This window comes from Leopardus geoffroyi, chromosome D2, assembly GCF_018350155.1.
Source record: "Leopardus geoffroyi isolate Oge1 chromosome D2, O.geoffroyi_Oge1_pat1.0, whole genome shotgun sequence".
Taxonomy (NCBI): Eukaryota; Metazoa; Chordata; class Mammalia; order Carnivora; family Felidae; genus Leopardus; species Leopardus geoffroyi.
The window spans coordinates 61,046,784-61,062,688 of record NC_059334.1 but is presented as its reverse complement, the minus strand read 5'-3'; the positions used below and the strand labels follow the sequence as shown (position 1 = coordinate 61,062,688).

Sequence of the window (15,905 nt, the reverse complement as noted above, 5' to 3'; positions counted from 1 at the left end):
AAAAATTTTTTACATTTATTTATTTATTTTTGAGAGACAGAGCACAAGTGGGGAGGGGCAGAGAGAGAGAGAGAGAGACAGACAGACAGACAGACAGACAGAATCCGAAGCAGGCTCCAGGCTCTGAGCTCTGAGCACAGAGCCCAACGCAGGGCTTGAACTCACAAACCGTGAGATCATGACCTGAGCCGAAGTTGGACGCTTAACCGATGGAGCCACCCAGGCGACCCTGGTCTTAACAATATTCTTATGGGGGCTTGGTCTCCTCAGGCAAGAGCAACAAAAGGAAGGAAGGAAGGAAGGAAGGAAGGAAGGAAGGAAGGAAGGAAGGAAGGAAAGAGGAGGGAGGGAAGGAAGGGAGAAAGAAAGAAAAGAAAGAGGGAAAGAAAGAGAGAAGGAGTGAGAGAGGGAGAAAGAAAGAGAGAGAGGGAGAAAGGAAGGAAGGGAGGGAGTGAGAGAGGGAGAAAGAAAGAAAGAAAGAAAGAAAGAAAGAAAGAAAGAAAGAAAGAAAGAAAGAAAGAAAGAAAAAGAAAGAAGACCTAAAAAGCTTTTGCACAGCAAAGAAAACCATCAACAAAACAAAAAGGCAACCTACTGAATGGGAGAAGATATTTGCAAATGATAAGCTCAGTAAGGCGTTAATATCTAAAACATATAAAGAACTCATACAGCTCAACACCAAAAAAATCAAACAAATGGGCAGAGGACCTGAACAGATATTCTTTCAAAAAAGACATACAAAGGGCCAACAGACACATGAAGATGCTCAACATCACTCATCAGGGAAATGCAAATCAAAACCACAATGAGGGATCACTCCACACTTGTCCAAATGGCTAGTATCAAAAATAACAACTGTTGAGGCGCCTGGGTGGCTCAGTCAGTTAAGTGTGACTCTTGATTTAGGCTCAGATCATGATTTCATGGTTTGTGGGTTCCAGCCCCATGTTGAAGCAGTATGGAGCCTGCTTGAAATTCTGTCTCCCTCTCTCTCCCCTTCCCCTGTTCTATTACTCTCTCTCAAAAATAAATAAACATTAAAAAAAAAAAAAAAAAAAACTGTTGGCGAGGATATGGAGAAGAGGGCACCCTCATGTACTGTTGATGGGAAGGTAATTAATTGGTGTAGCCACTATGGAAAACAGCATGGAGGTTCCTCAAAATATTCAAAACAGAAATTCCAGGGGCACCTGGCTGGCTGTCAGAAGAGCATGCGGCTCTTGATCTCAGGGTCAGGAGTTTGAGTCCCACATTGGGTGGAAAGAAAGATCACTCAGAAATAAAAAAAAAATTTTAAGTGGCACCTGAGTGTCTCAGTCAGTTAAATACCCAACTCTTGATCACAATCTCACGGTTTGTGAGTTTGAGCCCTGCATCAAGCTCTGAGCCAACGCTCAGGTCACAATCTCACGGTTTGTGAGTTTGAGCCCTGCATCAAGCTCTGAGCCAACAGCACGGAGCCTGCTTGGAATTTTCTCCCCTCTCTGCTCTTACCCCACTTGTGCATGCTCTCTCTCTCTCTCTCAAGGCAAATAGATAAATTTCAAAAAAAAAAATTTTTTTTTTTTCATAAATCTGGGGTGCCTGGGTGGCTCAGTCAGTTAAGTGTCTGACTCTTGGTTTTGGCTCAGGTCATGATCTCACAGGTCTCATGGGTTCAAGCCCTGCATCGGGTTCTGTGCTAGCAGCACAGAGCCTGCTTGGGATTCTCTGTCTCCCTCTCTCTCTATCCCTTCTCCACTTGCTCTGTCTCTCTCAAAATAAAATAAACTTAAAAAAAATAAATCCTAAAAAATAAAATCTAATATAGAAATTCCATTATGATCCAGCAATTCCACTTCTGGTATTTATGAAAACAAGAACACTAATTCAAAAGGATACATGCACCCCATGTTTACTGCAAAAGTTACAATAGCCAAGATAGGAAACAACCTATGTGTTCACTGACTAATGGATAAAGATGTAGCGTGTGTGTATATACACAATATGTGTATATACACTCAGTTGTAAGAAAAGAATATGATCTTGCTATTTGCAACAACATGGATTGACCTAGAGGATATTATGCTAAGTGAAATAAGTCACAGAGAGAAAGACAAACACTGTATGATTTCACTCACATGTAGAATCTAAAAAACAAGCAAGAAAACAGGAAGACTCAAAAATACAGGGAACACTGGTGGCTGCCAGAATGAAGAGGAGTGGGGAGATGGGTGAAATAGGAAGGGGATTAAGTGGTACAAGCTTCCAGTTACAAGAATGTAAAGTATAGCATAAGGAATATAGCCAATAATACTATAATAAATGTATGGTGACAAATGGTAACTAGAGTTGTGATCATTTCATAATGTATACAAATATAATGCATATAAACATCGAATCTCTATGTTGTACACCTGAAACTAATATTGTATGTTAACTATACTTCAATTAAAAAAAACAATTAAGGGGCGCCCAAATGGCTCAGTTGGTTAAGCGTCTGGCTCTTGATTTCAGCTTAAGTCACGGTCTTGCAGTTTGTGGCATTGAGCCCTGCGCCCAGCTCAGCTCTGGAGTGAGCAGCCTGCTTGGGATTCTCTCTTCTGCCCCTCCTGTGTGTGCACATGCTCTCTCATAATAAATAAAAGCTTAAAATATATGTGTGTGTATACACACACACACACATTATTCGTGTAGAGCAGCAGGTGCCATGGCTGGCCACAAATGTGGCAAGAAATCCCTGAAGCAGAAGAAGGTGCAGGAGATGGGAGGAAGATAAGGTTTGGAAGCAAAAACACAAAGAGAAGAAAACTTGAGCTAAAAGTGCAAGCTGTGGGGAAAGGCCTCCTGGCCATAGGTGGAATTAAGAAATGTGGCAAGAAGTAAGCTCTTCCTTGTGCCTGAGGCAATGGTGATCCTTAATTCCATTTCTGTCTTTCCTGTCATAGCATCTGTTGCTATCTATAGTTAGAATGAAGAGTTGTCTTAGATCCTGTTATACATTTAAGAATAAACTCTTGTAGGGGTGCCTGGGTGGCTCAGTCAATTGAGCCTTTGACTCTTGATTTCAACTCAGGTCATGATCCCAGGGTTGTGGGATCAAGCCCTGCAACCCTGTATCCAGCTCCACAATTAGCGTGGAGCTTGCTTAAGATTCTCTCTCCCACCCTCTCCCCTCTCCCTGGCTTGTGCACACTCTCTAAAATAGAATAAAACAGGGGCGCCTGGGTGGCTCAGTCGGTTAAATGTCCAAATTTGGCTCAGGTCATTATCTCATAGCTCGTGGGTTCAAGCCCCACATTGGGCTCTGTGCTGACAACTGAAGAGCCTGGAGTATGCTTTGGGTTGTGTCTCCCTCTCTTTCTGCCCTCACTCTGCTCGGGCTCTTTCTCTTAAAAATAAAATAAACATTAAAAAAAAATTTCTTTTTAATAGAATAAAATAAACTCTTGTAATATCCACTGTGTAGGGTCTCTGACTGGCTCAGTCCATTGAGCATGTGGCTGTTGATCTTGGGGTCATGAATTCAAGTCCCACTTTGTGGGTAGAGTTTACTTTAAAAAAAAAAAAAAAAAAAGGCACCTGGTGGCTCAGATGGTTAAGCATCTAACATTGGCTCAGAACATGATCTCCTCATGGTTCATGAGTTCAAGTCCCGCATTGGGTGAGCATGAACCCTCACTTCAGGTGAACACAGCCTGCTGTGGGTAAACAAGAGCCCTACTTCAGTTGAGCCCAGCTTCTCTCTCCCTCAAACAAACAAACAAAAACTACTGCGGGTCTATCTGTAATAGCAAAATACTGAAAAAATCTAAACATCTACCAGTAAGTTACCGGTTTGAATAGCATTCTATTTCCATACAATGGAGTACCATGCAGTCATTAAAAATGAGCTGTTATGAAATGAACTCCAAAGTTATGAAACACTGCATATAGCAAGCTACCCCATTTGTGTAAGGGAACAAATGAGTGGATACACGTAACAGTACATTCAGAGAAACTATGGAGAAGACACAGAATCAAGTCCCAAGAACTAGGGCTAAGAGGGAAATTTAAACTTCACTTTATGCTATTAGATATAACAAGCATATTTGAAAATGGATGCATGAGAGGAATGAAAAAATACCAATTCTTTTAAACAGCTTAGAGTAGTGGTTTTCAATCTCAGCCGCTCATTAGCATCACCTATGAGTTTTAAAGAATATTCTAACACCCAGGCCCCACCAGAAAGCACCAGGATCTCACTCAGCTAGTCTGGGATAAGCCCTTGAGTATCACTGTTAAAAGTCCCCAGATGATTCCAATTTTTAGCCACTGTTATGAAATCACAGATTTAGACCAGGAGTTAGCAAACTTTGTCCAGAGGACCAAATAGTAAATATCATAGGTTTTGTGGGCCATATAGAGTCAGCCTCATATTCTTTCAAGCACTTATAAAATATAAAAATCATTCTTAGCACCTAAACATTACCAAAAAAGGCCATGGGCTGAACTCACCCATAGACCATTTTGCCAACCCCCTATTAGACTATGCATAGCCTGGGCTATCTTGCCTGGAAAAGGCACCATGACACAAGGTATGGACAAAAGTGAACAATAAAAGTCACTGCCAAGAAGGTTCTACAATGAAGTCACAAGTCTTCATTCCAGCCCTCTAACTGGCCCCCAAATTCTGGTTTGAGTAGGTGGGAGGGCTCTGGACTCAATAAAAAACTCCCAAGACACATTATAAACCAGCCAGTTTATTATTTTGTAGTAAGATGTGTAACTTTTACCATGCAGACTGATGTACCTATGTCAGCATGAACAGTGTATGTTCTTCCTAGAGGCAGTTACAGGGAAAACCAAGTAATTATCAAGTTACTTGGCAAGTGTGGAATCCAAACAAGGGGAGGCTAAACTTAAAACCTACACCTCCCTCATCCACGAAGCTAGAGCACACTTTCCCACCAAAGGAACAGCTCAGACTCGTTTGCTGTTGTCTCTTTCCTCCCCATCCTGCTCTGGCTAATAAGCACGGTCATCTCCAACAGCTTTACAATAAGCTAGCTTGGCCTCAGGAGTCTTCTTTCTGCTCACTGGTTTTTATCATTCTCTCCACTGTTACTGACAGTTAAGGTTCTGCAAGGGGCACATCAATTGCTCCCATGTTCCAACTACAAGACACCATAATCTTGTTAGGATGCGTACCAACCAACCCCACCCCACGTAAGTCTTACCACCTAATATGCTTTTTAAAGGTTCATCCTAGTTCCATTAGCACATACACAGGTTACCTATAAATTCACCTGACTAATGTAACCTAATTCCTACTGAAGACTGAGAATTTTAATTATAGCTTTTATTCTTTCATTTTGATCAGATTTCCAACCATGTAGGAGTTAATGAAATCAATTTTGTGTCACCACTGTTACCAAGACAGAAATACCAAGTGATGTGTACTTTTCAGATTAAATTAATGTCATTTTGTTCTGTAAAATGTAAAAACCAAGACGCACTCCTCAACTTAGTACCATTAAGGGTCATCAAAAAAAGCCTTTGAACAATAGAAAAGTTTTATGTTTTCAAATTGAAAAACTAAACATGTATTGCAAACATTAGGTAATGTTAAAATTACAGAAAACAAAATATTCAGACTAACCCCACAGCATTCACACTACAACAGAACTGTGTCTGCCAACAAAAGTGAATTTTACCCCAAAAAGTAGTTAAGTCCATGCTCGCTGAAAACATCAGTCCTAGACCCCATGAATGGAGATGAACTACACACTGCATGCTTACCAAACATATACACATTAATCATTCTTAACTGCCTCTTCCCAGAGCACTGAGGGGTAGGACGGATGAAATGTGGACCCGTGTACTCACACTGGCAGAATTCTTCAATTATAAAAACTCGTACATGTGGCCCTCACTATGTTTTAGGCAATAGCTAAGATTTTATCTGTGGGAACCCACCTCTGAAAATCACAACAAAAATCTATAGGAAATGATTTAATATAAAATATACAAATTTCTCAGTATGAGGACTTCCACAGAACAGGGAGAAGGGAATGACAACCAAAAAAAAATTTTTTTTTTCTTAAAAAAAAAAAAAAAAAAAAAAAAAAAAAAAACACTCCTCTTATGTTGTCCTTACTACTCAACACTCAAAAACAAATCTGTACAAAACTACGGACACAGAAAAGGACCAGAGAAGTTGTGACAATGCAGTCTTCGGACCTATTCTAAACTGCTGTCCTCACCAAGACCCTTCCTTAAGAGAGCTGATGGTTCCCAGGTCCACTGGGGAAAGCAAGTGGTCTCCAATCATCATCCTACTTCGCCACAAATGGCCCCAGGTCATTCGCTGTCAAACTTAATGGAATTGACCTGGACAGAGATGGAGCCTCCCCGGTAGCTGCCACGTTTCTTCTTGGTTTTTTCATGCCGAAACGATTTGCCTTTGGTGAACTTCAGAACTTGATTGGCTCGCTCCCCCCAGTCTCCAGCTGCACCCCGCTGGTAAGCAGAGAGAAGTGGTTAATACACAGAAGGACAATAACAAGGCCCTGTTACTTTCTTCTCTTTGCTCAAGGCAACCTGAACCCAGAGAGCTTCCCACCAACCTAAACCAAAATGCTGTCCTCTCTTCCACCCATTCCCCTCAAGAATAGCCAACACCTGCACCCCCCTCACCTTGGCATCAAAAGAGTTGTCTGCCACTCGAGCATCTACCTCGATTTCCTCCTCCCTGATCCTTCGGAATGGTGATGATGCCCTTTTTTCTCCCTGGAGAAGAATGAAGTAAGAAACTAAACATGTTCTGTCATGTAACAGAAAAGCCCTCCTCAGCTACACATAGGAGCATTTAGGGCAGGCCAGGCCTACCCTAAATGATGTTGAGTTGTCAAGATGATCCCAGATTTTTCTTTCTACTTTTTAAAAGCGGACTCCTGAGAAAGAAAATAAGATAACTTACTTTCTTCCTTTTTGGAAACGTGTTGGGGGTCTGGGGCTTTATCTTCTTGGCTTGAGGAGTCTCTGCCTCCTTGGCAGCCTCATTCTGCTTCCGCTTCTTTCCTGAACCTACAAAACAGCCAGACTCAGGAGACCAGTTTCCTATTCCTCCTCCCAAGTTCCCACGCACTTAATGCATACAACTGGAAGCATGATCGTAGGCCTCCTCTCCCTGTCCCATCCCCCAAAAGTATATCCCACCCAATTCTTTGGATATGGACCTGGCTTAGAAACTGTGGTTGTCTTTTTCTTTTCTTCTTCCTCATTGCTGTCCTTGTCTGCTTTTCCATTCTGGGTAGTCAGTGCAGAGGTCCCATTGGTCTTCAGCGCTTGTGGTCTTATATTGCCTTTGCCCTTAGGCTTCTCCTCCTCCTCCTCCTCCTCCTCACTGGAATCATCAGAGGAAGAGCTGCTACTCGCAGCCTTTGCTTTCTTTGCGGCGACTGGCTTGGAAAAGACTACCACTCCCGCTGTCTTCTGTGGCTTCTTTTTAACTGGGGATTTTGATATCTTCTCTTCCTTCTCTTCCTCACTGCTAGAGCTGTCTGAATCAGAGCTGCTGTCCCTACCACCCTGAGAGGACTGTTTGGCAGCCGGAGATGGAGCTGTTTTGGCCATTGCCTTTGACTTGGGGGTGGCCACAGTCTTCTTCATCTTCTCCTCTTCACTAGAACTGCTCTCCTCCTCACTGGAGCTGCTATCAGCCTTTCTGGTCAGAGGCTTCTGGACATTGCCTGCAGCTTGCTTGGGAGCTGTGGCTGATTTAGCTGCAGGTTGCTTGGGAGTGGCAGCTGGCTTACTTGGGAGATTCTTGGTGGTACCAGTTGACTTGGCAGGAGCTTCATTCTCAGAACTGTCAGAGTCTAGACAGAGAAGACAGAATAAACAAGTCAAATGGAAGGGAGCCCCTGGAGTCCCCACTGCCCTGATGGCCTCCATATGCTTCACCTGAGCTGTCTGAAGAGCTCTCTGATGCCTTCTTTGCTGGAGCTGGTTTAATGGTTGCTTTAGAGATGACTGTCTTAGCTGGGGGTTTCTTTTCTTCTTCAGAACTCGAATCTGGAGAGAACCTATGGCATTAGGCTGGGACCGGAGTCCCGACCCAATCAAAAGCAATAAAAAGAAGGATGCAAAGACCCACACAGCCCTGTTTGTCCTGCTTCAGCAAAAAGCAAAAGAGACAGAGGTATTTTTGTCTTCCATATTCCTCATGTAGCTTCCCAGACCCAGTCTCCACAGGTGGGGACTCACCAGACTCATCACTGCTGTCCTCACTGCTCTCTACAGGCTCTTTCTTCTCTGCAGCTTTCTTGGGAGCCTGGGTTCCCAGGGACTTCTTGGATAGGGCAGCAGAAGGTGGGGGGACTGAACTATAGGGACCTGTTTAAGAAAGACAGTGTCATGGTTTTAATGTACATATAATAATTCTTTGATTCTGCTCCCTTCTAGAAATGGAGCTTAATTCCTCTTCCTTTGAGTGTGGGCTAAAATTAGTGAGTCATTTCTAACCAAAAGAATATGGCAGAGATGATGGCATATCGTTTCTGCATCTGGGTTGTAAAAAGCAATGCAGATTTCTCTGGGAGAAGCGAGCTGTCATGTCAAACAGTTCTAAGGAGAGGTCCATGTGGTGACTGCAGAAATCCTCCTGCAGTTGGATCTGGTCACAGTCATGCAGCTTGAATCCCCATGTCCAGTTACCTGGTTTTTTCTTTATGGGTTTTTTCTGCTCCTCCTCCTCTTCACTTGAGGAGTCCTCGCTACTGGAACTCTTTTGGGTAGGGGTGGCTGCTGCTTTCACTGGAGCCTTGACCACAACTTGCTTTTTAGGTACAGTCTGCATTATACAGAGAAAGTCAGTTACCACAGGAAAATGCTGGTCCAACCAATCCTGCCAGGAAATGGAGAAACCCCCACCCCCGTGCCCAGTCCTCTGGTAGAAGTTATGGCCCAAACCTTCTTAGGTATGGCTGCTGCCTCCTCCTCCTCTGAGTCATCACTACTGCTGCTGCTGCTGCTGCTGCTGCTGCTGCTCTTACTGCTGGCTGCTTTGCCATTGGCTATTTTAGGTGCCACCCGAGCTGGTGTACCTAAGAAGGAAAAGAAAAGCGTTAAGAAGTATCAAGCCTGGGGGTGCCTGGGTGGCTCAGTCGGTTGGGTGTCAGACTTCAGCTCAGGTCATGATCTCACGGTGCGTGAGTTCGAGCCCCACATCAGGCTCTGTGCTGACAGCTCAGAGCCTGGAACCTGCTTCGGATTCTGTGTCTCCCTCTCTCTCTGCCCCTTCCCTCCTCATGCTATCTCAAAAATAAATAAAACCATTAAAAAAAAAGAAGAAGTATCAAGCCTGTAAGGGACCATAGAAACCTGTAGCTCAGAACTTAGGAGTCTACCAGTCCTCCTGCCTTTAGAGCAGGCATGAGGGGGACTGCTGTGGCTAACTATCAAAGGATGACTTTCCTGACTAATTTCAAGAATAAAACTATCTTTAAGATAATGATATAATGTAAATAATTCAAATATGCTCTATGAGATCTTTCATTCCAACTTCCATTCAGAGAAGCTCCTATAAATCATAACCTGTCACCATGAGAGAACTACAGAAGTTTAAACTCTCACATGCCCTATGGAGTGAATGCACAGGAGAAATAACGGTAGTGAAAAGGACAAAGGATAGAGATAGAAATGGTCATTACAGAATGGGATCTATGAGAATATAAATTGTCTATGAAATCGACAAGAATGGCAAATGGATACCATTCTTAAAAAGTTTTCCTTACTGTAAGCTATCTCTAATACCTAACTCCTAATTATGTAATCTTCACTTATTAATAAAAAGCTTCTTAAAAAAAGGACACTAATTTTATACGTAACTGTAAACTTTATCAGAAATCTTGTTTTGTACATGTTAAGCTGAACATAATTTTTGGATAATGTTTAAACATTACTTTTCATACTTGAAATAAACATTTATTAAAAAAAAAAAAAGACACTAATCAATACCTCTAGTTCAACAACCACTACCATTTCACTCCTGTGCTGAATGAACAATTTTGAAAACATGCTTATTTTTTAATTTTTTTTTTATGCTTATTTATTTTTGAGAATGACAGGGAGCGCAAGTGGGGAAGGGGAAGAGAGAGAGGAGGAACAGAAGATCTGAGGCTCATGCTGACAGCAGTGAGCCCAATGTGGGGCTCGAACTCATGAACCATGAGGTCATGACCTGAGCTGAAGTCGGACACTTAACCAACTGAGCCACTCGGGTGCCCCCTGAATAAGCAATTTTAATACCAGTCCCCACAGCAACCCCAGACTGGGCTTTTGGGAACAGTAATAGTACCTGATTTGGCTGAGGCTTTAGCTTGAGCCTTAGCTGCCACAGGTGTTGTCTTTGGCTTCTGGTTCTTTGGTGCCTCATCTTCTGAGCTTGAGTCTGAATCAGAATCAGAGCTCTTGGCCTTCTTAGAAGGAGCTTTGACTGCCTTGGGTTGGGGCTTAACTCCCTTCTGTGAGAAAACACACAATAAGGGGGAGAATCAGCAAACTTCTGGTACCCAAAGTACATCCTAAGGTAGAAACCATCCTAGACTATTTTTTAGGGGCTAACTAACAGAACAATAAAAGCAAGGGGGGGGCGCCTGGGTGGCTCAGTCGGCTAAGCGTCCGACTTCAGCTCAGGTCACGATCTCACAGTTCGTGGGTTCAAGCCCCGCGTCGGGCTCTGTGCTGACAGCTCAGAGCCTGGAGCCTGTTTCAGATTCTGTGTCTCCCTCTCTCTCTGACCCTCCCCCGTTCATGCTCTATCTCTCTCTGTCTCAAAAATAAATAAACGTTAAAAAAAAAAAAATTAAAAGCAAGGGGAAGTTAAACAAGAAAGCATCTGGGAGTGGCTGGCTGGTTTAGTTGGTAGAGCATGCAACTCTTGATCTCAGGATCATGGGTTCGAGCACCATGTGTGGTACAGAGTTTACTTAGAGAAAGACAGAAACAGAAAAAAAAGAAAGCAAGCAAGCAAGCATCTGAAAAGAGCACCAAACTCTTCATAAGAAACAAAAATATCAGCCCTGTCCCTGCCATTCCCTGCTTAGAGCTCCCAACACCTACCTACAAAACAGATTCTTACTCTTGGGAGTCTTAGTATCCCAGAGAAACCTAATATCACCTGGGAAAACAAAACGGGTTCCTCTAGATTAAGAGTACAATTTCAACCTCACATATCCTTTCCAAACTTCATACTTCTATCATCTCTCTCAAAGTCCTCAGGTTTTCTTCTCCATGGTCATTTGTTACATACCACTGCCATCCCTTGGTTCCAAGCAAAAGCCAGGATTTCAGGTTTTTTCTAATTCCTTAAGCAACCTCTTTCCTCCCCCAAGTTGCAAACCTGAACAGGCTTTTTCTTCTTGTCCTCCTCCTCCTCATCACTGGATTCTTCACTGCTGCTGCTCTCTGTTGCTTCAGCTGAAGCCTTTCCACCATGCTGAGGCAGACTGGCCCGCTTGGCAGGTACAACTGAACAAAAGCACAGACCCCAGTGAAAATCAGCCATGGGTACTGGCAGGCTACAAATCCCTTTCTGGGAACCACTAACCCCAACTACCTGCCCACCCTTACCAGCTTTCTTAGCTGGAGGCCCTTGGGTTTCTTCCTCCTCACTGCTGTCCTCACTGCTGTCACTGGATGAAGTCTTCTTCTTAGCCTTCTTAGTCACTGGTCCGTTTACCTGTAACTTCCGCTTTGGGGCCTTGGTGGACCTGCTGAAGTAGAAGAGGCTAACCTTTGAGGGCTCAGGACCTTCTCACACCAAGGAACACAGCCCAACCCCTTGGGGGGAAAAATAGCCACAGTGGTACAGGGAAGACTTACTTGAGCCAGAAGCTGTAGATGTCCAAGAGGGAAGAGGCGTTGGCGTCCTGTTGGGTCTAGAGAAGAAAAAAAGAAAGCTCAATAAGAAAATTTTATCCTGGTTGTTCTAGGGGAAATTAGATCTTATTTTATTCTCTCATTAAAAGTAGCCAGTTTTATATCTGCTACATTTGCTGTAAATGTTACACCTTTGGAAGACTTCTCCGACTTGCTTAAATTAAGAGAACAATAGCCTGTTTATGTACTCCCCCAATTTTTGACATCAAAAGCTTGGGTTACTCCTGTATATAGTTTTTGGCACCATCTATTCCCAGTCAGTCCTATTTATCACAGTTCTTAAGAAAATGTGCATTCCCTTTATTTTAGCAATGCATTGCCTAGAAATGTATCCCTACCCATGAAACAAGAACACAAACATTAATACGAGAGAGTTTTTGCTGCAATGTGGTTTATAATACCAAATCACTGGAACCCAGCTTCCAAAACTGGTTAAAAAGCTAAGCTATATACTCAATACAAAATTCCATTCGCTATTAATTACACTGATATAGATTATTAGTTGATGCAATAAAAAAAACATAATGGCAAGACATTACAGTATCAATAAGAGTATAGGCTCAGAATCAGACGAGTACAGGTATGAAACTCACCTCTATCTGTTACTACTGTGTGACTCTGAGCAGATTATTTAATCTTTCTGAGACTGTTTTCTTCACTATAACATGAAGATAATACTATACATCTTATTAACTGGTTTAGACAATTAGAGATAGCATACGTAAAGGACTTAGTATCTGGAAACACCATGTAGCACTTAGTAAGCCATCCAACAAGGATTAGTTTTTGTCACATAAAAGAATCCTGATTCTCAAAGGCCCAATTCCACCCAGCCCCTTGTGGAAACATTTTCTGCAGCCTCCCTACCTAACAGTCAATCCAAAAACTGTTCCAATATGAGGGGTGCCTGGGTGGCTCAGTCAGTTAAGCATCGGACTTCAGCTCAGGTCATGATCTCACAGTCTGTGAGTCCAAGCCCTGCATCAGGCTCTGTGCTGACAGCTCAAAGCCTGGAGTCTGCTTCAGATTCTTTGTCTTCCTCTCTCTCTGCCCCTCCCCCACGCTCTCACACTCTCCCAAAAATAAACACTAAAAAAATAAAATAAAATAAATTTTTTAAAAGTTCCAATATGAAAGCAGTTGTAGGAGATCACATGGCAGGCTGTCCCAGCTTAAAGAAGTCATTTCTAAAGCTGATTTGGTTCTGTTCTTGTGCAGCCTGATTCTGCCACAAAGAAACCTATCTTATTAGTCAAAGGCTAAGAACACTATCAAAGACTACTACACTCTACTCTCATGTTTGCTCTTCTTGAAAGGGAGATTCCAGGGGCGCCTGGGTGGCGCAGTCGGTTAAGCGTCCGACTTCAGCCAGGTCACGATCTCGCAGTCCGTGAGTTTGAGCCCCGCGTCGGGCTCTGGGCTGATGGCTCAGAGCCTGGAGCCTGTTTCCGATTCTGTGTCTCCCTCTCTCTCTGACCCTCCCCCGTTCATGCTCTGTCTCTCTCTGTCCCAAAAATAAATAAAAAAAAAAAAAAAAAAAAAAAAAAAAAGGGAGATTCCAAACCTTTCACCTCCCTAGCCACCTTCTCTTTACATGTGTTTAAAACATCCTTAATTAATATAACCATCATAACAGCTTTCGCTCATTGATGCTTCCTGAGCATCAGGCACCTAGATTGTCACTTCATATTTATCATGTTACTAAAATTCACAAAAATCCTATAAAGTGGATGATGACATTCCCCATAGGAATAGAAACAGAATCAGAGAGATTGGGCAAGCTGCTCAGGTTATACATCCTAAAAAGTGACAGAGCCTGGTCCCAAATCTAAATGTGCCTGATTCCACAAGTCGAAGATCCAAGACCACTGCTTGCTAGGGCTTTGATGCTCAGTTCTGCTTCAATATACCTTAAAGCAGAACCATGCCTCTACTCTCATTTTTTTCTTTACTAACGAAAAATCCCATCCTTCATTTATATATAAAAGCAATTTTATCGAGTCCCGGGTAAATTCTACTGAGAGTTATGGTCAAGTCACGCTTTGCATCAGCCAGCGTAAAACCCAAAGGAGAAACCAAGAGCCTCCAATGCCTCCGGTAGGACACCACGCTCCCTCCTCGCCGCACTCCGCCAGCCACGTGACCTGGGCCACGAGGATCCCACGCTGCTGTCGTTGCACCGCTCACCAGAAAAAAGCAACAAGACTCTGCGCTATCTACTGAGACCTCGTGGGAGACCAGGTGCGGAGACTCTAGGCTCTAGGCTCACCGCCAGGAGCTCAGCACAAAGGGTCCGCAGATACTGCACTGGCAGACCCCAGAGATCTCCGTACCCGGAAACCTGAACCTGTCAGGGCCCGAAGCCCTGTGGTCATCCCACCCCAGCCTTTGCCCCAAGCCCGCACTCACAGCGCCTGTTGCCTTGGCGAATTTATTGGCCACCTCCGACAGCTGGTTATCGCGCAAAAAGCCGAGCACGAGCGGATACAGGTCGCTGGGAACCACGCGGCGCAAGCCGGCGTCCGCCATCCTCCGGGCAATACGCGTCACTACCGTTGCTGACGCGCACAACTCAGGAACTCGGGAACCCGGCGGAACGACGGCGGATCCGTTGTGACGTCATCGCGCGGCGCGGGGGCACAGCGGAAGGGGCGGGCACCCCCCACAGGCAGTTCCGCCTCCACTTTGGAGGCAGGATCGAGGCGAAATCTGTAAGGTCTTCCGGTGCCACAAGCGTCGCCATCTTGGTAAGGGCGGAGCCCTTCGTCCGCCACCTTGTGAAGGCGGAGCCCTGACGTCACGTGTCCCGCCCTCGGTAGTGGCGGGAAATCTCCAGCCTTCCCGCGCTCTGCTAGAGCCACTTTTTTTCAGAGCTGCGGTTTCCGGAGCCGCAGCTGGGATTCGCATTCCAGAGTGAGCAGGGAGGCTTGAGCGGTCCTTGGACTCTCTAGACTAGGGTCACAGGATCTCCCAATCACTACCGTTCGCACGGCCAGAGAATTCCCACCCTTCATCTTCCCTGTCTCCACTAAGCAGAAGAGGCCGTTAGATACCACCCCAGCCCCTGTACTCCCACCTCAAATACAGAGGATCCTTCATTTTATCCATGGTAATAGAGGGACGACTCCCCAAAAATGCCCCTACCTCATGATTTGCCCATGAGACAACCCCTTCCTCTCTTACATATTCATTCAGCATTAGGTCAGCTCCATGAAATGGTAAAGCCATTGCACCAACCCTGAGCAATACAGCAGCAGCAATCTCTTCAAATCTATAATCCTGGAAATAATCCTCCTACCTCCAGAGTCACAGTTCACACCTGAACTCTCCCTGTGGGAGAACTAGAAAATCCTCCCAAGTGTCTGTCATGATATTCAAAAATCAATGCCCAGGCCTGCCAAGTTAATTCCAAGTTTTATCACATTTCAGTTCACATTAGCAGACATCAATCCCTTTACCCACTACCCTTTGACTACTTCCCATTAATAAACCTTCTGAAGGGTAAGGACCCACTTTCTCAGGAGACCCACGTCTCCTTTGCTTTTCTCAAAATAGGCACTCTGCTAATAGATATAACTCCTACAACTCCCTCTTTCCCAGAGGTCTGTCCACATGCATGTGTTCTTCTGAGTACCTCTTGTGTACCAAGCGTTGTGCTCAAGCTAAAATGGTACATGTACACAGAAGTTTCTGTTTAGAGATCCTTCATTTGGAACAACTGCAAACTTCCTCCAGGTTCTTGATGGTGAAATTCCTTCCTTGAGACTGCAGCATCAGCATCCCTTTGTTTGAAATGCAGAATCTCAGGCTTCACCCCAGAAGTCAGAATCTGCATTCTGAAGAGATCCCTTTTAAAGTTTGAGAAACACTGCCCTAGAAGACTGATTTCACAGACAACACAACCTGAGGAGACAAGTATCAAGTCCAATAGGATTTTGCATCAAACCAAAGAGGGGTCCTAGGAACTAAATGGAGGTAAGCATGTCCCTGATTGTATTCAG

At 44.1% G+C, this 15,905-nt stretch overlaps 1 protein-coding gene across 2 annotated transcripts; it reads right to left on the bottom strand.

The window, feature by feature from the left end:
- Nucleotides 1-4,701: 4,701 nt before the first annotated feature.
- On the bottom strand, nt 4,702-14,540 carry NOLC1 (nucleolar and coiled-body phosphoprotein 1). 2 transcript variants are annotated; one of them, XM_045438678.1, is made up of 13 exons: nt 14,314-14,540; nt 11,848-11,903; nt 11,596-11,738; nt 11,366-11,493; nt 10,322-10,487; nt 8,935-9,068; nt 8,680-8,815; nt 8,230-8,358; nt 7,927-8,037; nt 7,200-7,841; nt 6,941-7,047; nt 6,658-6,750; nt 4,702-6,480 (listed from the first exon to the last, which is right to left on the bottom strand). In XM_045438678.1, exons 1-13 carry the CDS (start codon nt 14,431-14,433, stop codon nt 6,322-6,324), a joined length of 2,124 nt encoding a protein of 707 aa, XP_045294634.1. In that variant the 5' UTR covers nt 14,434-14,540; the 3' UTR covers nt 4,702-6,321. The 2 variants fall into 2 exon arrangements, with proteins under 2 accessions (XP_045294634.1, XP_045294635.1); XM_045438679.1 differs by having other exon boundaries at nt 11,596-11,735; nt 14,314-14,514.
- Nucleotides 14,541-15,905: the final 1,365 nt, after the last annotated feature.